General features: G+C 45.8%; 1 protein-coding gene across 1 annotated transcript in view; it reads left to right on the plus strand.

Annotated features, from left to right (window-relative positions):
• Positions 1-25584, plus strand: part of LOC147733201 (mucin-2-like) — a 1190401-nt gene that overhangs the window by 1113600 nt on the left and 51217 nt on the right. Inside the window, exon 40 of the mRNA XM_086957735.1 lies at positions 2272-2317. Within this exon, the coding sequence (XP_086813861.1) occupies positions 2272-2317 (46 nt within the window). The remainder of the gene's footprint in view (positions 1-2271; positions 2318-25584) is intronic.

A 25584-nucleotide genomic window follows, 5' to 3' on the forward strand; every position in this document is an offset into this window, starting at 1 on the left:
GATGGACTTTACCTAGAAGGCAACCTGTCCTTCCCTGCTGCTGCTCCCCTACCACTAACCCCTACCAATCCACATCTGTAACTGGTCCCCCATATACCCTGATTGAGGACTTAACTGCTAGATTTCTGGCTGCCCTCCCCACGCTAGACCTCCTTGCCTCATGAAAACCTTCTTCCTGCCTGTCCTCCTTCCCCTCACTCCATTCCAGGCTAGCTGCTCCAACAGAGGGAGGCTCATAAGCTCAAAATCTGCCCCTGTGGTCACCCCATGAGATCCCCAGGAGCCCACAAATGCCTCCTTTTTAACTTCCCTGCCCCAGGCTGCCCATGCTCACATAAGCACCTGTTTCAAACATGTATCATTGTCCTAGTCAATTCTGTTGAGATTTCTGTCCTGCTGTGGTTCTAACTCCTCCACCTGCCCTCACTTCATTACTTCAGCTTTGTACATCATTGATAGCTCATACACCTTGCTAAACTCCACCTCATATCATACTGACCAGACTCAGTGCTCCTATGGAGTTCCCTAATCTTCTTCTCCAATCCCCCTCCATCTCCCCATCGCTGAGTCCTCTGGTGAGCGCAGCCAGCTAGAATCATTCCCTCTCTATGCCCTCACTTCCCCCCTCTCTCTATGTGTGGCTGCGTGCACATCCACAGCGACCTGCCACGTTTAACTACTGCGAGAGCTCAAGGAGGCCCCACGTCACCCGGCAAGCTTGTCCTGTGCCCAGAAGTCTCGCATAAAGCCGCCTCTACTAGAAGCCCCGACACTCCTACTGATCATGCCGTCTCAGTCCCTATAGTCAGGGCCACTACGTTGCTGGGCTCCGTCTACCAGCAGTCCCAGGCGCCCATCCTTGGACAATGGCCGCACCTTCTGTTCCACCTTGTCTTCTTCAACGTCTTCAGCGTCACATAGCGCCATTGCAGTAAGTAAATAATACCTTCTATCAGGATTACTACAAACAAACCAATTCCCAGACAATTCTTCCAAACAAGACAAAATCACCCATGCACAGGTGCCTGCAAATTGTGTACAGTACCTTAAAATGGCAGCTTATACATAGCTTTGGCTTCAAAACTAGCCAAAAATGAGCACCAACCCCAAAACCGTCGATGGACTGCTCCACTACCCCCAAAAACCCCATGGGGCAGACCGCCATGTGGTCGGCAGCCCCACAAATCCCCATTAGCTTATTGTACAAATTGAACACATTTTGATGTACATGCTACAATTAGTTTGTGATATTGCAGCAAAGATGTGAAATACAGAATACTGTTGAACCGTGTTATGCACCAGGTAATGTCTGGGAGTTGTAGGTGAGCTTCTACACATTGTCTATGTTTGTCTCACAGTAAGGCAAACATATTTATGGCTCTGCTTAATTTGTAGGCTACCAACTACAATAAGTTAACCCATTGTAAGAAAGGCAACTGAGAGGGCTAGTAATGAATAGATGGCAGTTGACCTTTGTGTGGCTTCTGGAACTTGCTGCCCAAAGGGAAAGACTCTTTACCACGCAATCACAACCACGCAATGCCTTTACAACGTGTGCACTACTACGAACACGTCATTTACACAGGTTCTTTTTGCACAACAACTTGATGTAGGGAACACATTGTTGGACTGGTGTTGGATCTTAAGTCCACAACCTTCCCTACTGTTATGCAGACTGGAGTTTGAATAGTAAATTATACTATTCCAAAATCTAGCACTTCTCTAAGGCACCTAATTGTAACAAATTGTGTGCTAAAGGAACGCGTGGATGCAATCATTGTATTGCCCATTTTGTAAAAGCATGCTTGATAAAGGCATGCGTGGTTCCATCATACAACAATGCCCAAAAGATATAGAATGAAGGTTTCAGTGGCAAGTATGGGCAGACTTCAAATTTAATGTACTATTGGAGATTGTATAGTTTTGAGGCTACTAATCTTAGATCTGGATAATTTGTCATAACTTTAAGATTAAGATAACGTTTTAGCTCAATGCCAGGTATAAATCACGTTTAAATCAATTACAATACTGCGTTATGGACTCTTTTAAGGAATGACCTTAACCTTGTTTAAATATATCTTCATATATTTTTGTCCCATTCTGTTACTTTTCTCTTCTGCGCTTCTGTTCTTGTTTAACATCGTCTGCATTTGACCGCCTTTCACAATTCACTACCTTGCTGCCTGCTGTTGTGTGTGTTATTCCATGTTTGGTGAACTAAGTATGACATCTGTCACCCAAAAAAGACCTAATTTTCTCTGACTCTTTCAGGGTACTATAGAGATGACGTCAGATGGCTGCTGTCAGACATGTCAAGGTAACTTACTCTAATGTGCATTGATCTCGTAGGAATTCTCCTGATTTTATGATTATGGTAGCTTAACCTCTTAAGTGCTGCGTCGGGGCGTTGGCCGACGGCAGCACTACCTCCCCAGTGCTGCGCACGACCATTGGACGTCCATTCAGCACTAGTTCCAATGGACAGCGCAGCACTGGGGAGGGATATTTGTGCCGCATCTAAGGTGTTAACTGCAGAAGGGATTAATGCATCCTTCAACACTACTCAGCTATCATGTAAACTTCAGCTTCAGTTAAATTCTGTTGTTTCCGCTACATGATTATGCCAGAAATGAATACCATGATCTAATGCATATACAATCGCTAGGGTGCTCGTGCAATTCCTAGTACCTTTCACTACCACACTCCGACGTTTACAAGCATACATGTACACAGAGAGCAATAATTTCATGCAGAATAATTATACCTACTTCATGAAAAATTGTATGGATTACACTTTTGTCTGTTTGACCTCAAAGCACCAATACAGAATGGAAATGGATGAGCTGAGAACTGGTTGATTTCCTAAAGAATTTGAGCTAGAACAATCAGTTAGAGACAATACATATTGGGAAACTCGTTTTCATTTTGGACTCAATTTCTATTAGAAAATATCACCATAGATACATGTTGGTGATCCTCAGACCCCAGAATGGAATATAAGGTCGTGTTTGAAACCCAATACAATATACATAATAGTGAGAATTATTGGAAGTGTATAAACAAAGGAAGGACAGGAAAGCCTACGTTGTTTCCCTGTAGAAGCGACTGGTAACCCCAAAGCATATTGACTGTAGTTTTTAATGGATCCCAAAGGTACTCTAATGCTCACGATTACTCCCTTTTGTGTCAGACTGGTATAAACATGATATATCTATATATTCTTGTAATGTTGTATTTCATAACTCTTCTCATGAAGTAAGCATAGGTTTTCTGTGCGAAATTATTACTCCCCCTGTTCATTTATGCTTGTATCTTAAATTATAACTTAGTATGGTCACTGTCTTAATGAGAAGGATTATGCGCAGGGATATTGGTCATCAGATAACCCACTACTAAAATACACTCAGACATTGCCATTGCGCAGACCTTGGGCCTTGAACCTTAAACCGTAGGTGGCTAATGGCCAATCCACTTCTTGAATATCTCGTTGCAACTCGGCAAAGGACACAGGTAGGCACCAACATCAGTTCTGGACCGCATCCCTACAGTCCCTAATCTGTCACTTCTATTTTCTTCCTAGCGCCCAGCATTGTCATTTCCCCACGGAAATGGTGGTATTAAGGTATCAAGGAACGGGGGATACCAGATCCTTATGCACCTTCAAGAGACCAACTTGGCTTGGGGGGGCATCACTGTGCTGTACTTTGATTTCACACAAACTCAAACTAGCCTTTCAGGATGAATAAGAGATCATAGAGGATGTGACAACTCAGAGTCTAAAGTGTTAAACAGAATTCAGTGTTTTTTAAGAATATCTCAAACTACCGGCGTGCTTAGCATTCCTAAGAGATGGGACAGAGGCACTTTATTAATTTATTCACTAATAGAAGGTAATAGTGGCTTCATACTGGCAGTACTTTTTAGTTTCTTTTTTATTTGTTTATAAGCGCCAGTGCTTTTATGCCTCACATAGCATTGAACGCAAGCGAGTTTTGTTCCACTATGCTAACTCTTTTGCACCAATGCTTCACGATGCATACACGGGCCTCATCAATCTTATAGGCTCAGCTCCACATCAACAACCATAAATATGAGGGTGCGTGTTAATGTTAATGTTAATGTTAAGGGGGTACTTTTATAGCGCTCGGCTACTCCGAGGAGTGTCCCGGCGCTGGAAGAACCTCACAGATCCAGGGTGAAGGAAGGGACGAGCAAGAGAGTGTAGCTCAGAAGGAGCGGTTTATTGCATGAAAAGCAGGGTCTTCAGATCGTTCCTAAATGCCAGCAGATTGGTGCTAGATCTGAGAGAAAGAGGAAGAGTGTTCCACAGCCAGGGGGGGCAAGATGTTTGAAAGAGCGCCCCCACAGCGAGCACGTCGGATTACAGGAGTGACTGCCCTGGCCTGGGTCGAGGAGCGCAGGGTTCTAGAAGGAAGATAGAAGCTGATCCATTTCTGGAGATAATGGGCACCTGTACCATGAAGGGCTTTGAAGGCAATGGTCAGGGCCTTGAAAGTGATCCGCTTCTTAATGGGCAGCCAGTGAAGAGTTCTAAGGAGTTCACTGGCCCTGGCCCTCCTAGTAAGGCCAAAAATGGCCCGGGCCGCAGAGTTCTGCACAACGATGCACGAGGAGGTAGTCCGGGAGGCCTAGGTACAGTACGTTGGAGTAGTCCAGGCGCGAGCCAATCAAGGCCTGCACCGTGGTCTTTCTATGCTCTAAGGATAAGAGCGGTAAGAACTTCCTTAACATCTTCAGGATCGCAAAACACCTGCCGGCCAGGCCCCGCACCTGGGCCCTAAAGGAGAGGCTGTTGTCAACCTGGATACCCAGATTTTTAGCAGCCCCTGAATCGCTGGCAGAAGGGAACATGGCAGCAGGCTACCACTCTGTCCATCTGGGGTCTGCGGGGCAGCCGAAAAAAAGCACTTCGGACTTATCGGAGTTGCATTTGAGGCTGTTACGACTAAACCAGTCAAACACAGCCCCAAGGCAGCCCCGAATAGACGCCCCGTCGAAATCGTGACCCCTGTGGCAGGTGAACAGGAGTTGTGTGTCGTCCGCATACGACACGATCTGGGCCCCAAAATCCTCCTCTACTGCTGCCAGAGGGGTCAAATAAATGTTGAAGAGCGAAGGGCTCAAAATTGAGCCCCGCTGAACTCCGACCTCCAGAGGCGGCATTGCGGCAGAAAAAGGTGGAGCCCAGATAGTTTGCTGGCGATTGGAGAGGAAACACTTAATGACAGAGGAGTGACTAAGTGAAAAATTAAATAGTGCTCAAAAAATTATATTGTGAGGTCTATTTTTTAACTCCGTACTGTGCAAGTGGTAGCATGCATGGAACGTCCTCCATACACCCACAAGCACATGCACGAAGTATTTTCTTGCTATCTCCCTGTGAGTATCCAAAAGGCTCCCCTCTTAAGAGGATACCTCCTGAGTGCAATGATCACCCACGACTATCAAAAGGGGAAAGGGAAATTATCCTTTCTTTTTTTGAAGGACCCTCAGTCACCACTAATTGGTGACATGTTTCAACATTGGGTCCCCGCTGGGGTGACCAAATGTCCCCCCAGCGTGCTACAATGCCTGGTTACAGCGGAGCGGGATGTGGTGAGTGTAACAGTGCCCAAATTAGAATGTGACTATAACTGAGTGTGCAAATTAATAAAAAATGCAAAGGTTGTAGCCTTTACAAAAATCTTTAATAATGGCCAACCTGCTTTGGATTAAAAACAGAGTGAACGGACTGCCAAGGTTCTGAATTAAGGAACCGGAATCCTGTTAGATATCAAAAATGGTCAACATGTTTCTGCTGCTTTGATTGCAATTTGATCAGCATTCATCAGGACCTACCAAAAAGTCCTCCGGTGGTGTGCGCGCGCTAAGGCGTACCCTCCCGTGAGGCTCTACATGTAGAAAATATATATCTTATGTGATAATTCACCGGACAGTCTCCGTAGTTATCCACGGCGATTTGCAGGAATGAACCAAAAACCTGTGGGGAGAAAGAAGACAAACAATAACACATAAGAGGACCTAAAAATTAAGTCCTGAGATCAAATGCGTTAATTTTTTGTGATGGTCTTGAGATTTCGGGGGATAACGAAATGCATGCCTAGTGTAGATTTAACGGTGGAGGACCATCCAACTAATACAGGGTACTTCCCATAATTATGGGATATAGCACCATCGCCAGAATAACTTATCCGGCCATCAAGATGAGAAGGCATCACGTGCTAATGTTCAAGCACACTGCTGCTTAATTCGTCATGGCTTACTGCGAGCATTGTGCTATTTAGCCCGTAAATGCCATTTAATTAGAACAACATAATATTTATAGATTATCGTCATACAGGATGACATGTTAAAAACAAACAATAGAAGAACCAGGAAACACTCCTCCTATATGGATCACTGAAATAATATCGACTGACAAAATATCGACTTGCCAAAATATCGTGGACAAAATATCGACAGTCAAAATATCGAGTTTGTATCTACAAACAGGTAAGTACAAAAATATCGAGTACAAAATATCGTTAACAAAAATATAGATGTAAAAAATATCGACTTTATTAAAAACAGTGTTAAATTAAATTAATATTAAATTTTAATTACTAAAATATACTTAAAACGACTTAAATTAAATTATAATAATAAAATAATAAATGAAAATAATAAAAATAATTTTTTAAAATCTGATGTTGACCCTGAACCCTAAAAATACCCCTTTACCCAAAAACCCAAAACTGACCCTGAACCCTAAAAATACCCCTTTACCCAAAAACCCAAAACTGACCCTGAACCCTAAAAATACCCCTTTACCCATGACCTGAAAACTGACCCTGAACCCTAAAAATACCCCTTTACCCATGACCTGAAAACTGACCCTAAACCCTAAAAATACCCCTTTACCCATGAACTGAAAACTGACCCTGAACCCTAAAAATACCCCTTTACCCATGACCTGAAAACTGACCCTGAACCCTAAAAATACCCCTTTACCCATGACCTGAAAACTGACCCTGAACCCTAAAAATACCCCTTTACCCATGACCTGAAAACTGACCCTGAACCCTAAAAATACCCCTTTACCCATGACCTGAAAACTGACCCTGAACCCTAAAAATACCCCTTTACCCATGAACTGAAAACTGACCCTGAACCCTAAAAATACCCCTTTACCCATGAACTGAAAACTGACCCTGAACCCTAAAAATGCTCCTTTACCCAAAATGTATCAATATTATTTAATTACCAATTAATTATTAATTAACAATAACAATAAAGTAAATATATTACAACATTAGGTGTAATTATTTTAATAATTAATATTATTTTATCAAAATTAATTACTTAAAAATAACACAAAATTATATATATAAAAAATGTACTCTAATTAATGTAATTAACTAATTACAATTAATTAATTAACCATTATTTACTAATACAAAATATATTCAAAATTATATTAATTAATTAACTAATTAATATTAATTAATTATCAATTAATTATTAATTAAAAATACATATATTAATTAATTAATTATTATTAAATTACTTCCCACCCTATTCCCCTATAAACCCACAACCCGCTACAGAATTACATTACGCAATTATTATCAAAACAAAATTCATGTAATAAAATATTTTATAACATTAATACACACTATTCACACATATTATTACATAAAAATACACTATAAAATATTATATATTATGAAAAAATCGATATTTTTGCTATCTATATTTTATACAGTCGATATTACTTCACTTACCTGAAAAACGATATTTTTGTAGTCGATATTATGTCCAGTCGATATTTTGTCCAGTCTATATTTTAAACTCGATATTATGTCCAGTCGATATTTTGGAGTCGATATTTTGTCTCTATACCCTCCTATATAAAGGGAAGTGTGTGCTAAAGTGGCAGTTGCCGTAAATACTGATATAACTCACTTAACAGAAGGCATGAACTCGCCCCTTAGGTGAGGACAGCGCGGGTTCCCTTCACGCGGTGTCTCTCTGAAGAGGAAAAAGGGGCAATACAATGAGCTCTTGCGGAGTAAGTAAGTACCCGTGCTATTAATGGACAGTTAAATAAACAAAAAAGGCTTACTTCAGCACTCGCGGCTCCCCGCGGTATACTTGCTCTCTCGGCTGCTGTCTCCCGGAAATGTTGGAAAGGGGGTGGAATCTGCTTTATATTGTATTGTACTAGGATTCGCCAGGACCAATCACGTGGGTGGGATAACATTACGTAGCCACCGCCCGATCCTATGTTTCAAAGTGGTAGTTACCAAAAAAGGTTCGAAACGGGGGTTCGAATCCCGGTCTGGTCCAGGTCTTGCTCTTATGCCCGGAATTTTTTTTTTTGTCATAATTATTAAGACCCAATTGCGATGTACAAAGGGAGATAAACGATCAATTGATCGGACGGTGGCTACGTAATGTTATCCCACTCACCTGGGTGGAATAACATTATGCAAAATAAAGCAGAATAAAGCAGATTTCACCCCCTTTCCGACATTTCCCTGCAGGAACTTGTGGTGCATACATACAGGAGCACACACCATGTGCCCCCCTGCATTCATCCTTTGGTACAGAGGCAATAGTGTGCGGCAGCAGCGGTCCCCTGGCAGTCTGACTTCCCTACTTGTAATATAGATGTCGGAACACTGGTATGATGGTAGCCACACAAACAACATTGACATGGCGGTTCCTATATATTTGCTTAAGGTGCATAGCCAGGTGGCCTGTCTTCGTGGTAGCTCCGGCTACATGCTTCTCTACAGCATCAAATTCCGTTCAGTGGTCCTTCACAGAAGCGGGTATCTGGCCTCTTGGAGCCCTTCTCGGCTGCATCATACAGCCTCGTCAAGCTGGAGGTTTTCGACTTCCAAAAAAGAGACAAAGGGCCTTATGAGTTTGGCGGTGCAGTAGCAGGACTGTCTTGCTTCCAAACCGCTAAACCTGTGTGAGCACTGTCCATCAGATTTTGATGAATTTTGTCACTGACGAGTTGTTCTTTGGTGATCCCATGGCGGTGCTTATAAAAAATGCACCACAATGGGAATGCCAAAGCATGTTCCTGCAGGGCATGGACTGTGAAGTCCATGCCCTGCAGGAACTGGGGGTGTGTGCACACAGGGGGGCACACCATGTGCCCCCTGCATGTATCCCCAGGACCTGAGGCATAAGGGGGGTGTTTACTCACCATCAAACCTTTCACAGCTGGCACACCGCCGTGAAAGGTGAGGAAGAGGAAACTTGTCATAAACTTGACAGGCCGCAGTGGCTCTGCCAAGCATATTGCAGCCTCAATACTACTACAAGACTGTCAGGGATTGCGGATCCTTAGCAGCAGCAGCAGTCTGATTGTGGTTTCTACTTGTAATAGGGTAGTTGGTCCACCAGTGCGGCTGTAGATGCAACACCACCATCAGTTTGACGACCCATCATCCATTGCAATCAAAAGCGAATTTTCTATCAGGCTAAAAAACACAGATTGAACTTCAACTAGTGTGATTATTCAAGGAAGTGACTGTTCAATAACCCAGAGTAGTAGCTATTACAAGATGCAAGCGATCTTTAGGTTATACCAGGTTCAATAGGTGGCTTGTAGAGAGGATGTTATGTGTTTGTTACAATTGGCAACAATGCTTTTGCTGGCATGAAAGAAGAGTTTCATGTCCCCGAACATTTGCCTCTATTCCTGACTAATCAGATGGGAAATCAGGGATGGGACAATCTCACAATGCTAGTAGTACAGTAGCATCATATTCCCCCTTTCCCAGCAGCTCACCATCCTAAAATGGGACAAATATAAAGCACAGTAGGTTACAGCAAATGAGAGTAAATTGCGATTTATGAGAATGTGTGTGTGCTGAGTGTACCATGACTGATGACTGTGAAGTATCAGAGAAATAGTAACAGGTTAGAAGAGAGCGCACAGCAAATCTAGGTAAGTAAAATGCAAATGTCAAAGTTGGTGCTCTAAGAAGATTCAGGGTCGGTTACCACAACCCCACACTAAACCCTCCACTGGGTGAGTTAAACAAATCAAAGAGTTTTTTTTCTTCCAAGCACTCAAAATCAATAATTATTAAATGGAAATCCTCCAATTGTTGTTTGTCAGTTGACAATGTCCAAATTTGTTTCTCCAATGAAATCAGAAAACCCAGTTCACAAGGATATGTACCGCCAACATGTGTTTCGTCTAGTCAGTACAGGACATTAGACTTCTTCAGGGCTGCAACCCAAATAACAGTATATAAGACAAAGTAAAATTCTATTACAAAGACACTACAGCGTACTGTAGTACCGCATAATAATTGCATCACTCATATAAAGGGATACACCCTTAAACCACCCATTGTGATCAAAGACACTAGTATGAAATGTAAGAAAGACAAGGCAAAACCAAATTCCAACTGGATCACACCCAAAGTCAGTGCAGTAACGAAAGTTCATAAATTGCAATGTGTAAAATGAAACAGAAAGAAGAAAAAAGTTTTTAAATAAAAGTAAAAAGTGCACCATAAACGCATGTAAGGAAGGAACTATCACCTACCAACCTTGTTCAATTTCTTCAGCAGTTGAAATCAATCAAATTGAAAACATACATTCGGGTAAGCTGATCCATAATCACCATAAAATCTAGGGAACATATAGAAAAGCTCCATATCATGATCAGCCATCGTTTTTTTAAATAGTTTTAAAATAAAAGTAAAAAGTGCACCATAAACGCATGTAAGGAAGCAACTATCACCTCCCAACCTCGTTCAATTTCTTCAACAATCGAAATCAATCAAATTGAAAACATACATTCGGGTAAGCTGATCCATAATCACCATAAAATCTAGGGAACATATACAAAAGCTCCATATCATGATCAGCCATCGTTTTAAAAAAAATAGTTTTTAAATAAAAGTAAAAAGTGCACCATAAACACATGTAAGGAAGCAACTATCACCTACCAACATCGTTCAATTTCTGCAACAGTTGAAATCAATCAAATTGAAAACATACATTCGGGTAAGCTGATCCATAATCACCATAAAATCAATGGAACATATACAGAAGCTCATATCATGATCAGCCATCGTGGGGCTGATCATGATATGGAGCTTTTGTATATGTTCCCTAGATTTTATGGTGACAAAGACAAAGAGGTGGCATACAAGGAGGTAGGAGCCAAGGAGAGGAACAAGATGAGAGAGAAGAATTGTCTAGATATAGATTTGACAGTAAGGGTGGGATGAGCGACAAGGGGGAGATTAGAGAGGCTTTGTGGGAAAGAGAAGAGGAAGGCATAGATTAAATAGAGGAGGCAGAAAGAGGTAAAAGTGAAGCAGAGTGGAAATAGATAAGGAAAAGTGGGATTGTAAAGAAGATCTGAAAGAAACAGGTTAGTATTAGATTCTTTAATAATAATAATAATAATAAAACATTTATTAAGCGCATGGCTGCACAACTGTGTATCCCCGCGCTGATTGCTGAAAAATCTCAACCGAGAATCAAGTCAAAGGAAAATGAGTGGCAGAATTATTGAGGGAAAAGGTGGGTTTTCAAGTTAGCTCTGAAAAGAGTTTCAGAGGGTTCCATTCTTAAATGAGTCGGGAGAGCATTCCAATGTTTCACTCCTAGATAACGAAAGGAGCGGCCACCGATTTTTGCTCTGTGGACGCGGGGGAGTTTGAAAAGGGACATTCCTAAGGACCTCAGGTGTCGGGTAGGGCGGCTTTACTTTAGAATATCCCCAGGCGTCAGACTGGATCCAGAAACTTTTGCGTAGCAGTACCCTTGTGCGTCGGTACGCGTTGTCTGCACCTCTGCATCCGTCGTCGGCGTTGTTGGCGCCGGGATGACGTCGCCGGAGTACTTGGATGCCGCCTCGCACGCTGACGTCAGTTCCTATTTTTTCCGTGCCAGCAAGTGCCGATTCGGAAAAAGTCGTACCCGACTGTTGACGGTTACCGACCCCCATCGTCGGTGTCTTCATTGCCTGGGGCCCGACCAAGATGACAAGTCGTGCCCCGACTGCTGGGCCTTGACGTTGAAGGCTAGGCGGGAGCGGTCAAGCAAGCGCCTCGAGCTCCAACAGTCCGCCCGCGCCGTTCGAGGTCCCGGTCCGGAAGGAGGTCAAGGCACCGGTCGCAGGGCCGGAGTCATCACGGCTTGGAGGATTGACACCGCTCCTCAAGCTCCAAGTCCTCAGGTAAGAGGCACAAGAAGTCGAAGAAGCGACATCGCTCTTCCGACGCCACCCGACCCTCGCACAACGCGGCCAGGGGTTTGGGTGACACCACCCATGCGGGTCCGCCGGAGCAGCGGGCGTAGCGGCCTGCTCCATAACAGCCGGTCCCTGGGCAGAACGTGATGCCGGAGGAGATTGACGCCTTCCTCACGGCCATGAGGTCGCTCACTCCTCCGTCGTGTTCCGCGGCGCCTTCGGGCCAAGCGGCCCCGACTTGGAGCCCAAGCAGGCCTGGTGCTTCAGCCCGGCGCCAATGGGTGCTTCGGCCCCGGCGCCATCGGCGACTTCGGTCCCGACGCCACAGGGCCTATTGGATCCGGTTCCGGATCCGGGTCATCGCCGGTCAACCTTACGACCTCGCCGGCGCCGGCCAGTAGGGTGTCACCTCTGGCACCGTCCACGGACGTCATCCCCGGTCCCCCCTTGACCCGGTTCCGATGCCGGAGTGGCGTCGCTCGACACCGCATTCGACGTCGAGGGAAGACTTTTTCTTTTATGACCCGTCCCCATCATTTTACCCTGAGTACCAAGAGATGGGTGGCGAGGCGGATTGGGAGGGGTCTGAGGACCCTCTGACACGTGAGTTCCAGTCTTATCAGGACTGGGCAGGTGAGATAAGGGATGCCAGTGGTTTGGACACTTCACCAGACACTGGTTTTGTCTCCCCTCCTACTGTGGCTTCAGAGGAGGGGGCTGCCTATAGTGTGGTGTTGACGCGGGCGGCCAAGGCCTTATCACCTCAACTCCCCATCGCGGCCGCAAGGACTAACTTCCTCACTGAGGTCCTTAAACTGCAAGCAAGCTCTTCGGAGCCTATATTGCAGTTTAATGAGGCTTTGCCTGATGTTCTTCTGGGCACCTGGTCCAGGCCCGCTACAGGTCCCCCTGTAGATAGGAACGTGGCCAGACACCATCGCTCTGCTCTGGGTGACCCTTGCTTCCTATCCACCCTACCCCACTCCGAGAGCCTGGTCATCCAGGCCTCTAACTCCCAGACCGCATTCCCGACGGCACCCCCGATTGGGAATCCAAGAGGTACGAACAGTATGGTAAGAAGATGTTCTCCTCACTGAGTTTGGGGTTGCGGTCAGTTAACACCGCGTTCCTCTTGGGCCATTATACCCACTCTCTGTGGGACACAGTCGCGGACGTGCTGCCACAATGTCCGGAGGAGGCCCTGACTAAACTCACCCAAGCCCTTGCGGAGGGTCGAGATGTGGCAGGGTATTCGATCCGATGTGGGCTGGATACAACGGACTCGCTGGGCAGAGCGATGGCAACGACGGCGGTGATTTGTCGCCACGCCTGGCTGAGGTCGGACAACTTTTCGGCTGATTTCCAAAACACCCTTATGGACATGCTGTTTGATGGCCGTCGCCTTTTGGGTGACAAGGCAGACAGTGCGGTTGAGCACTTTAAGGACTCCAGGGTTATGGCCAAGTCCTTGGGCCTATCGGCCCCGCATCAGCAAACTGCGGCCTTTCGCTCCTTTCGTAGCCAAGGAAGGGGTGCCCCCACACGTCCTGCCAGCCACGTGCCGCAGACTAACATCCAGTGCTGTGGTGGACGTGGTAACCGCCGTGGCGGTGCCCGGGGACAACGGCGAGGCCAGTGCACATCCCCCCCCGCAGCATTCGCCTCCAAGCCCTCCTAGTCCGAGCTTTCAAGCCCACGTGATGCCAGTGGGGGGCAGGATTCGCCATCACCTCCTCCACTGGCGCGATATCACATCGGACAGGTGGGTGCTGCAAATCGTCCGAAGAGGCTACTCCCTCCCCTTTGAGGCAACCCCTCCAGCCATGCCACCTCAGTACCACCACGTGTCGGGGATCACTTGAATCTTCTGCGAGAGGAAGTTACGGCCCTCTTTGCCAAGGGGGCCAGCGAGTGCGTTCCTGGGCCAGAAGTAGGGTGTGGTTATTACTCCCACTACTTTATGGTTCCAAGAAGGGCAAAGGGGGCCTACGCCCTATCTTGAACCTACGAATGTCAACTGCTTTCTCCGGCTCAGGTCTTAGCTGCCCTGGACCCGGGAGACTGGATGGTAGCGTTGGACTTGCAGGACGCTTATTTCCACATCCCTGTCCTGCCGGTCCACCGGCGCTACCTGCAGTTCACGGTAGGCCATGAGCACTGTTAGTTTACCTTGCTCTCCTTCGGCCTTACCAGCGCCGCACAGGTGTTCACGAAAGTGATGGCGGTGGTCGCAGCTCATCTGCGCAGGTTAGGGATTTCAGTCTTCCCCTACCTCGATGACTGGTTGTTGAAGGTGGGCTCGCCCCAGTCGTCAGCCACCTCCAGACTACGGCTGACCTCCTGCACCTGCTGGGGTTCTTCATCAATGTGCCAAAGTCACACCTGTGTCCCTCTCAGAAGCTCCTCTTCATCGGAGCGGTTCTAGTCTCAGCGCAGTTTCGGGTTTATCCTCCTGAACAGCGGGTTCGGGATATTCAGGCTCTGATTCCGATCTTTCAGCCGTTATCCCAAGTCTCGGTCAGGTTGGCGCTGCGGCTTCTGGGGCTGATGGCCTCCTGCATCCTTCTGGTACAATGGCCAGGTGGCGGATGCGGGCTCTGCAGTGGTGGGCCCAGGGCAATATGTCCGACCATGTCTTGATCTCAGAGGGCACTGCAAGACAGCTGCAGTGGTGGCTCACGGACCGCGATTGGGTCAGCGGCAGATCCCTCTCCCAACCCCAACCGGAGCACGTAGTTGTGACGCACGCGTCCCTCCAAGGCTGGGGGGTCACATGGGAGAGGCGGAGATCAGAGGCCTCTGGTCGCGGGCTGAGTCCCGGCTCCACATCAACTTTCTGGAGCTGCAAGCGATCCGGCTTGCACTGAAGGCATTCCTCCCCTCTGTCTGGGGGAGTGTAGTGCAGGTGTTCACGGACAACACCACCACCATGTGGTACTGCAACAAACAGGGCGGGGTGGGGTTGTGGACCCTATGCCAGGAGGCTCTGCGCCTCTGGCAGTGGCTGGAACATCAGGGCGTGACCCTGGTGGTTCAACACCTGGCAGGTTCCCTGAACGCCAGGGCGACGAACTCAGCCGTCGGTGCATAATGGATCACGAATGGCGTCTGAACTCGGATGTGGCTTAAGGCCTCTTTCAACAGTGGGGAGAGCCTTGGTTAGATCTATTCGCCACAGAAGAGAACGCGCAATGTCATCAGTTCTGCTGACTGGAATTTCCAAGGCAGTACTCGCTCGGAGGCGCTTTTCGTCGCGAGTGGAGTTGTGGTCTGTTGTATGCCTTTCTGCCTATACCACTTCTGCCCAGAGTGCTGAAGAAGATCAGGCGCGACCGGGCCCAAGTCATCCTTGTGGCTCTGGACTGGGCACGAAGATTCTGGTATCCCGAGCTACTCAGCATGTCTGTCGCTCCCCCGATTCGGCTGCCCCTTCAGGGGGACCTTTTGTCACAGCAGCAGGGGACAGTCCTCCACGCGAACCTGTCCAGTCTCCACTTAAATGGGTGGAGATTGATTGGCGGCAGTTGAGGCCATTTGGCTTGCCTCCTGAAGTCTGTGATGTGATTCTGGCAGCCACGCGTCCCTCCACAAAATTGGTATACGCCTGCAGGTGGAACAAATTTGTGGCATGGTGCACAGCAAAGTCTGTGGATCCCCTTTCTGCCCCTCTTTTCAGAGGTTCTCCTCTTTCTTCTATCTCCTGCCCAGCAGGGCTCTGCTCTGGGCACTCTAAAGGGCTACCTCTCTGTCATTTCCGCCTTCTTAAGTCTCCCTGATCAGCCCTCTTTGTTCAAGTCCCCAGTTGTAAATAGGTTTTTGAAGGGCATCACTCATATGTTCCCTCCTGTTCCCTTCGTCATGCCTCAGTAGGACTTGAACCTGGTTCTGACCTATCTGATGTGCGCTCCCTTCGAGCCACTTCATAACTGTCCTCTTTGTCTCCTTACTCTTAAGACTGCATTTGTGGTTGCCATCAGCTCTGCCAGGAGAGTGAGCTCCAGGCCCTTTCTTCTAAACCTCCTTTCCTTTCTGTCCATCCGGACAAAGTTGTGTTGTGGACGCGACCCTCTTTCCTGCCCAAGGTAGTCACAGCCTTCCACATCGGGCAGTCCATCGCCTTGCCCACCTTCTTTCTGCCTCCCTATCCCTCGAAAGAGGAAGAGAGGCTCCACTGTCTAGACCCAAAACGTACCCTCTCATTCTATCTGGATCGCACACGCCAGTTCCGGGTGGATGACCAACTCTTTTTTTTTTGTTTACGTGGGCGCTAAGAAGGGATGGGCAGTGCACAAACTAACCATTTCTCAATGGGTCGTCTTGTGCATCAAGGCTTGTTACTCTCTGGCTCGAAAGGAGCCTCCCGTGGGGCTTCGTGCCCATTCCACATGGGCCACGGTGGCTACTACTGCCCTGGGCCAGGGAGTCCCCTTGCAGGACATCTGTCAGGCAGCTACGTGGGCCTCGCTGCACATGTTCGCAAGACACTACTGCCTGGACAGCCAAGTCCGGAGAGATGGCTTTTTCGGCCGTTCCGTTCTCCAGCACTTTCTGGTGTAATCATTGGTTCGCAGACCCACCACCGGGGTTGGTATTGCTGGGGTATCTATTCTAAGGTAAGGAATCTAATACTAACCTGTTTCTTTCAGATTCACAAGTTACTTACCTTGGGTAACAATATATCTGTAAGAAACAGTAGTTAGTTTTAGATTCCTTACCGCCCCACCCATCCTCCCCATTCTGCGAACCTATATCTAGGGTTAAGGTCATCCCCTTTCAGGGCCATAGTTTCATGGCACCAGTGTTAGTTTTTATCATGGCTCTGCATTTATGGCACGGAAAAGCTGTGTATAAGAACTGACGTCAGCGCACGAGTGCGGCGTCTAAGTACTCCAGCGACGTCATCCCGGCACCAACGACGCCGCCGACGGACGCGGAGCCGCAGACGATTCATACCGACACGCAAGGGTACTGCTACACAAAAGTTTCCCGATCCAGTCTGACACCTGGGGATATTCTAAGGTAAGGAATTTAATACTAACTACTGTTTCTTACAGAGATATTGTTACCGAAGGTAAGCAACTTGTGCATCAAGGAGAGAAAAAAAGCTAAAAGAAAAAGGAGAAAGATGGTAAGAACAAGCATGGAGATCAAGTGGAAGTGGACAGAGATAAGTAAAGGTATTGATCCAAAGATAATAGTGGCATGGAGATAGCAAAGAGTGGGAAATTATGGGTAGAATGATTAGGACACAAGATGCAATGGCAACCATGCCCAGGGGTGCAAGTACCCCTCTGTGCCACATTAATGGGTGTATTTTAGTACCCACCCAGAGGTGTATTTGTGTGTGTGTGGGTTATAATTACTGTTTTGCATTAAGGTCCATAACATCCTTTACTATGCCAATGATTTTGGTAGCTTACACAGCTCACATGCTTTTATATTAAGATGTTGCTTATCTTCAGTGCTCGCAACCTTAGCAGCAGTGCACAAAGCACCTTTATTGCCACACATAGAGAAAAAGAATTAGAGGCAACATTGATCAAGAGTTATACTACGTTGTTAGAAGCTTAATGGTAGAGGCCACAAAAGTTACACTTGTACGTAACAAAATTACATTGAGTCAAATCATAAATTAATTTATTTGTGCAGAGTTCCCAGTACCCATATCTCACCCATAAACTTATCAACAGCATATACAATAGATGGATTGGTATTTCTTCTAAGGATTACTAGAGTTTTAAATGTGGGACACAAAACATAATCACTGATAACATCCCAAATGGGGTTACAGACAGCTCCCACACTTAAATTCCAAAAAGCTGCCAGTCTATTAATAACTAGTACTTGATTTAACCATATTATCAGCAACCCATAGCCATTACTTTTCCTTTAATACTTTGGCCAACAGAGATGGTTTGGAGAGTGGATTGTTCCAAAATTATCTAAGGTCTAATACTGTTCATACCATTTGGACTTGTCTTGGCCAAACGAGTTTATGAAATCTATTGGCCTCAATCACATTCCTTAGGGCTGCAGCATATTTGGTGAGTTCTGGATGCAACCAGCTCCTCCTCCAGTATAACAGAAGTCGTAATCTAGCTCTGTCTGGAAAAGTAAGCCTACCCTTATCCAGCAAGAAAGGCTTCATATACACAAAACATAATCACTGATAACATCCCAAATGGGGTTACAGACAGCTCCCACACTTAAATTCCAAAAAGCTGCCAGTCTATTAACAACTAGTACTTGATTTAACCATATTATCAGCAACCCATAGCCATTACTTTTCCTTTAATACTTTGGTCAACAGAGATGGTTTGGAGAGTGGATTGTTCCAAAATTATCTAAGGTCTAATGCTGTTCATACCATTTGGACTTGTCTTGGCCAAACGAGTTTATGAAATCTATTGGCCTCAATCACATTCCTTAGGGCTGCAGCATATTTGGTGAGTTCTGGCTGCAACCAGCTCCTCCTCCAGTATAACAGAAGTCGTAATCTAGCTCTGTCTGGAAAAGTATGCCTACCCTTATCCAGCAAGAAAGGCTTCAATGTAGTACTCTGTGGAAGTCAGACTAGGTTTCTTAAGAACCTGTTTTGAGATCTAGTTAAAGGGGTTACATTAGAGAATTCCCATAAATCTGAGCCATACATGACTGAACTAACTGCATTGGCATCATACACTTTTAATACTGGTGCTATTGGTTTGCTATAGGAACTACTGTACTCTCTTGAAATGGCACCCACAATTTGTCTGTGTTTAAGTGTCAATTGCTCCACTTGAGGTTTCCATGAAAGATTAGGGGATAGGGTGGCACCTAAGCAGCTAAAAACATCTACGCTCTCGATGGTTGTACTATACAGTTTCATCTTCTCAAAATCTAAGCGAAGTACTTTGCAGTCACTTCTGTGAAGCCAAATTCATACATATACCTTCTACTAAAAGCTTCTGTTGCATGCTCAAAAATAGTTTCCAGATTTTCCCTTTCTTCAGCCATGTTAAATATCTTTAAATTAGACAAGGGGAGGTATTTTGACCCATACAGCAAATATGGTCCTTTTTTGTTCATAGATTTACTAATGAAAATTAACTCTTTGTGTTCTAAGGATATGATGAAGAGCAGGAATTCCCCTCCCAATATTTATTTGCAATGGCAGTTTATTAGAGTTTGTGTTAGTATAATTCTTAAGTAACGTTATTCTTTCCTTGATTCCTATTACTGATGGCTATTTCGGTATCATCTTCTTTTCTTCATTCAGTGGTTCTTAGTAATTGCCATTATATTACCTTTAGTGGTGTTTGTTGACATTATATTTATTGCCAGGTTCCCCCTGGAGACCAACAATATTGACGTCCAATATGATCAAATTATCCGAGAACAGTACCAGGGAGAACCTGTTTCACCTTGAATGGAGATAGGTGAGACTGATTGTGAGGTAGCTGAACCTAAATCCAGTGAAGAACAAAATAGTGTGAAGTGAGAACAAGAAACAACAGAATGCAGCACTAAGGTAAAGTTTAGAATGGAGCAAATGCAGATGGTGAACATTGGGCTTGAACAGGTTGGAGATGCAGGAGAGGAAGAGTGCCCAAAAGTCATAAACAGATGACTAGCAAATAGGAGAATTCAGCACTTCCCGGTCAATTTAAGTATAGTCATGTAGATGGCTGAAGTTGCGTCATAACCTATTTCATTCTAGTGCTCCCTGTTGTCAAAGTTTTGTTCACCATTATCATTCCCTTTTAAATGTATTTTGTTTTCATGCTCTCCTACTGGCTCCTTTCCCCTTTATGCTGAACTGTTTTATGGCTACCCTAAATTTTCTGGTCCTGCCAAGCCTGAGGATGGGTTCCTGACACTCTCTGGAGTCAACAACTGCCTCCAGTGGAACATTGTAAGCATGCTTTGTTATTGAGAAAGACTTCATCTTGGCAATAGATAGAACCCCCTTAACCCCTTCTGTGCGTCGGACAGCCATGGGCCATCCGACGCACCAGTGCTCATGTGCATTGGCTGACCCCAGGCCGTCCTCACACATGGCACAGGGAATCCCTCTGGTGCGGGCACAAGAGGTATTCCTTTTACCCCCCAACATTTCTAGACTTGGGGAAGAGCTCCCCCAGCTTCCAAGACTGCCTATTTTGTTTCCCTGGAATAAAGATCAGCACTCACGTCGCGCTGATGTAATTTCAGTGAAACCGAAACTGAAATGAGCCAATAGGCTCATTTCAGTTTTTCCTTTCTACGTGCTCAGGGGGCTATCTCAGTCCCCTTAGCATGCAGAAAGTCAGGAGAGGTATTGTTGAAAAGAGGAGAATCTCCCCTCTCAAATTGTACATAGTGGATCCCTGCTTGAGCATTTCTCCATTATCCTGGTATGTATCACTGAACTGCATGATAAAGCAGTAGGAACCAGGAGCAGCCGATGCTCCCCCATATTTTTGTAGGCAAATTCAGCTTTTCAGTCCCCCAGGGGGAGGAGAACGCCCACTACATGCCAGGGATTTTTTTACATTTTGAAACAGGGGTAGGGGCTGCCCAATATGGTCATGCAAATGCCTCACCCCCTGCCTCAAAATGAGTCTTTCTGCCCCCCTGGGGGGACAGAAAGCCTACTAGAAACCAGGGATTGTTTTTCAAATGCAAATTAGGAGTGGGCGCTGCCCAATATGGGCATGCCAATACCCCCACCCCTGCAAAATTACAGTATTCGTGCCCCCCTTGGGGGCAGATGGGGCAGGAGCCCTAAATCTGCCCCCCAGGGGGGCAGAAAGCCCACTGGACACCAGGGTTTTTTTCGCCGATGAATTTAGTGGTGGGTGTGTTGCCCCATATGGGCATGCCAATGACCCCACTCCTACCCCCACAAAATTCCAGTCTTTCTGCCCCCCCTGGGGGGAAGATGCCCCCAATCTGCCCCTCGGGGTAGAAAGCAGCCTAGATGCCAGGGATTTCTTTTTTTATAGGCCCGGGGTGGGGGCTGCCCAGAATCGGGAGGCAGATGCCACCACACTTCACCACCTAAAGAAAACAAAAAAACGTTCTTCCCCCACAAGAAGCAGATGGAGGCAATAGCCCCTGACCTGCCCCGGGCTGGGCCGAAAGCCCACTAAGCGCCAGGAATTTTATTGTTATATAGGTAGGGGTGGAGCAGCCCAGAAAAGGCATATCAATGACCCCCCAAAAATAAATGCTACAGTCTTTCTGCCCTCCCCTGAGAGGCAGATGCGGCAATAGCACTTTATCGGCAGAAAGCCATCTAGCCACCAGGGACTTTTTCCTCTCCAAAGTTTGGGGTAGGGGCTGCCCAGAATGGACATGTCAATGCCCCCCCACCCCTAAAAAGATGCCACAGTCTTTTTGCCCCTCCCAGTAGGTAGATGGGGGCAGTAGCCCCTGATCTGCCTCCGGTGGGGTAGAGAGTCCACTATGCACCAGTGATTATGCTGGCTTTTATAAACGCAGGGGTGGAGGCTGACCAGATTGGGCATCCCAATGCCACCACCCACCACAAGAATAACCACATTCTTTCTGCACACCTCAGGGGGATATCGGGGCAATAGCCCCTGAATTCCCCCCTCAAGGCCCTGACTTTTTTTCGGGATATAGCTACCTGTAGATTTTGGGTCCTAGCGCAGCCGGCACCCAGGGAAACCTAGCTAACCTATACATTTTTGAAAACTAGACACCCAGAGGAACCCGGCATGGGGTGACTTGTCTGGCTCTCACCAGGTTTTGTTAACCAGAGTGCCTTGCAGACCCAAAATTTCGAGACAAAAAATAAATTTTCCTCACATTTATGTGTTGGAATGTTCTGGAATCTGCGAAGGACCACAAACTACCACAAACCCTGCATTTTCCAAAGTCTCTCAATAAAAATGGTACCTCACTTGTGTGGGTAGGCCTAGTGCCCGCAACAGAAAACGGCCTAAAACGCGACATAGACACATCACATTTTCACTGTGAAAACTGACCCTTTTTTGCAAAGTGCACAGCTGTAGATTTCGAACCAAAGCTCTGCAAGCACCGAGGGAAACCTAGAAAACCTATACATTTTTTAAAACTAAACACCCAGAGGAATGCAGGATGGGGTCACTTGCATGACTCTCACCAGGTTCTGTTATCCAGAATCCCTTGCAAACCTCAATCTTTTGAAAAAAAAAACAAATTTTCCTCATATTTCTGTGATGGAAAGGTCTGGAATCTGTGTGGATCCACACATTTTCTACCACCCTGCGTTCCCCCACATCTCCACTCAATCGTGTGGGTTGGTTAAGTACCCGTGACAGGCAAGGGCCCAAAACATATTGAGGAGACATCAAAATTACCTGTTTTTGCAAGGAGGGTCATTGGGTTTTTGGCACCAGGCTCGGCAGCCATCTTGGGAAACCAGCCAAATCCACACATTTCTCAAAAACTATACACCTGGGGGAGTCAAGAGAGGTATGGCTTGCCTGGACCCCCCCCCCAACATTTTCCTACCAAGAATCCCCTGAAAACCTCAAATTAAGCTGTAAAAATCACATATTTTTCAAATTTGAGTGGGAAAGTTCTGGAATCTCAATGGATCCACAAATTTCCTACCACCCAGCATTTCCCCACATTTTGTTTTGGGATGCTTCCTGGCGGGGGGGGGGGGGCACTAGGCCTATCCAAACAAGTGAGGTACCATTTTTCTTGGGAGACTTTGGGGAATGCGGGTGGATAGAATTTTGTGCTATATACTAGGTACAAAATAAAAAAAGATTGTGAGATGCTGCTCACTTATTGGCTCTGGGTTCGCTGTGTTCTTTGTGAATCTTCAAGTCCTATGTATCCCACACAACCAGAAAAGCCCAGCGGCTGTAACAGTATATTGCTTTCAAACATCTATCATAATTAGAAGAAGTTACAGGTGAAAATGTTGGCACAAATGGCATTTTTTTCAACTCATTTGCAATTTTTCCTATTTTCAACTGTTAGGGGTCTATTAGTATGTTGGGCGATCCGCCCACCATTTACCACCGCCCGCATTTCCTCCCACTATATTATGATAGCGGTGGACCTCGGTGGATGGAAAGACCGTCCGCCGGTTTTCCGCCCGTCGATGAGTCGACCGGGCGGAAAAGGGGCTTGATATGGTGGCAGTGTCTGCAAGACACCGCCATCCATATTAAGATGCAGGCAGTGATGTGCCTTTCCATGGCGGCATTGCCGCCATGAAAGGCATGCAGTGTCTGCCTGTGGGGGCCCGTTGTTAGCCCCCAGGGTGTTGGGGGGGTTAGGGGGTGCACATAGGGGGTACCTATGGTACCCACCTGCATTTGCATGTGCAATGTGGCAGGCACCGCACGGTGCCTGCCACGTTGTGCATGGATATACACAGCATGCCTTTTTTCCATTGCGGCGGGTGCTGATAAAAGCACTGCCCACCGCAATGTAAAAATGCATGATGCGCCAGCCAGTGTGGTGGGCATATCCTAATCTTCCCGCACGGGACCGCCGCTCATATGGCGGGTGGTCCCTTTTGCCGGCCATCGTAATAGTACCCTTAGTTTCTGTAAAGAAACCTTGAAGGCTCTACACAAAGGCCCCCTCGCTGAATTCAAAATGTTTTCTGGCTAATTTCTGGTCCCCCCCCAGGGAATCCACTAACCCTGGGTCCCTTTAGAATCCCCGTCACATTGAAAGAAAAGGACGCAAATTTGGCGTGGATAACTTATGTGGACAAAAAGTTAAAGGGGCTTAAGTGTGAACTACCCTGAATAGCTAAAAAAAAAGGCTCAGCGTGGGAGGGGAGGCCTAGCAGTGAAGGTGTTAAGCTTTGGAGATGTGTGTGTTGGGAAACTCATACATTCATCCGAGCATTTGAAAAAGGGCATGTTAAGTCCCGATCCTTCCCGGTATTAACACCTGTTGTATCCATACTTATTGGCACTAATTGGTGTACTCAGAATCCAGGGAGTAAATGGCAGGGAAAATACTGACATTTTCATCTGAATTCTGTTCAAATAATTATTTGCTGAGAATCTAGTCGAAGGAGACTGTACTAGAGGCCCATACATCTTTCCAATACATCTTTGACAAGAGAGAAACCAATAAACGGCAATCCCATGGGATTTATCACTACTCAATTGATCTCATTTAATATGTAATGATTCCACATTGGTGAATATACACCATAACTTCAAAAGAAGGCTTTGTTTGAAGAACTAGAGGAAAATTAAGCAGAGTGGCTTTTCACGCGTTCAGCATCTCCTGCAGGCACATCTATATTCTTCTTCCCAAAACAAGATGGGTAAAATAGGCCTTGTGTTGACCATTGATATCAGTATGATTGGAGCAAGTTAGGACAGAAAGGGGATTTTTGAATCTAGATTTAAGAGGGCTGTAACAACCTAGTCCATTTTAAAACAACGAGAGAAAAGAGGATTATTACAGCCACTTCGCACATCAAGAGCACCATTTTCCTACATATTACTGCATTTAATTGTGGAGTTACTTCATTCACAGAGATGTACTTTGTTATGGAGTGCGGTGGATTACTCAAGAGAGATGGCCCATGTTCTCCCTTTTCCAAAATGGCGCACAACAGGAGAACTGGTACAGAATGTTTGAACTTTTAAAAAAATCCATGATCTCCTGCAGTTCACAATAATAGACAGAGGATATCAATTCCAGGTTAAATTCTTCCAAAATGTTCTCTAGACACCTTTAATGAGGCTAACTATGGTGTAAAACCATAATTTAAAAATATGTAATTTATTGTTGTCTTTTATTCTCCTCTACCTCTAGTTAGAATTCACATACAGCCATCATCTGTGTGCTATAATGAACTGCTAAAGCAAACGGGATGTGTTTAAATCAATATTTTACTTCATTTGAAAACAACAATAGATATGGTGGTCTGCTGACCCTAGCAGGCCAACATCCCCTCAGTAGCAGAGAATCGTAGTGGGCTGCAATTTGCAACCTACTTCATCAATATACATGAGGTAGGCAGAATTGCAACCAATTATGATTTGGTACTTTGTGACCCGACCTATTAGTACAAAGGTCAGTTTGCAAAATATCTTTGTATTTCATAAATTAATAGCAGTTTATGTGATCTCATTATGTGGTGCAGGTTGAAAATATAAAACTTTATTTTATATAGCTTTTACTTTGAGGTCCACATGGGACATACATGTGAAAAGAAGAAATGGTTTTTCTGTTAATATCCAACTCATTTACGACTCTTTTCACATCTAGGAGGCAAGCATAAAATGTTCAATAAACTCATTCGTCAATATGAGCTCTGCAAAGAGAAAGTTAAGTGGTCCCCTTTTGCCTGGCTATTTGTACCTGTAGGTAGAGGTATTTTA

The sequence above is a fragment of the Lissotriton vulgaris genome, chromosome 2_1 (assembly GCF_964263255.1).
Source record: "Lissotriton vulgaris chromosome 2_1, aLisVul1.2, whole genome shotgun sequence".
NCBI classification, from domain to species: Eukaryota; Metazoa; Chordata; class Amphibia; order Caudata; family Salamandridae; genus Lissotriton; species Lissotriton vulgaris.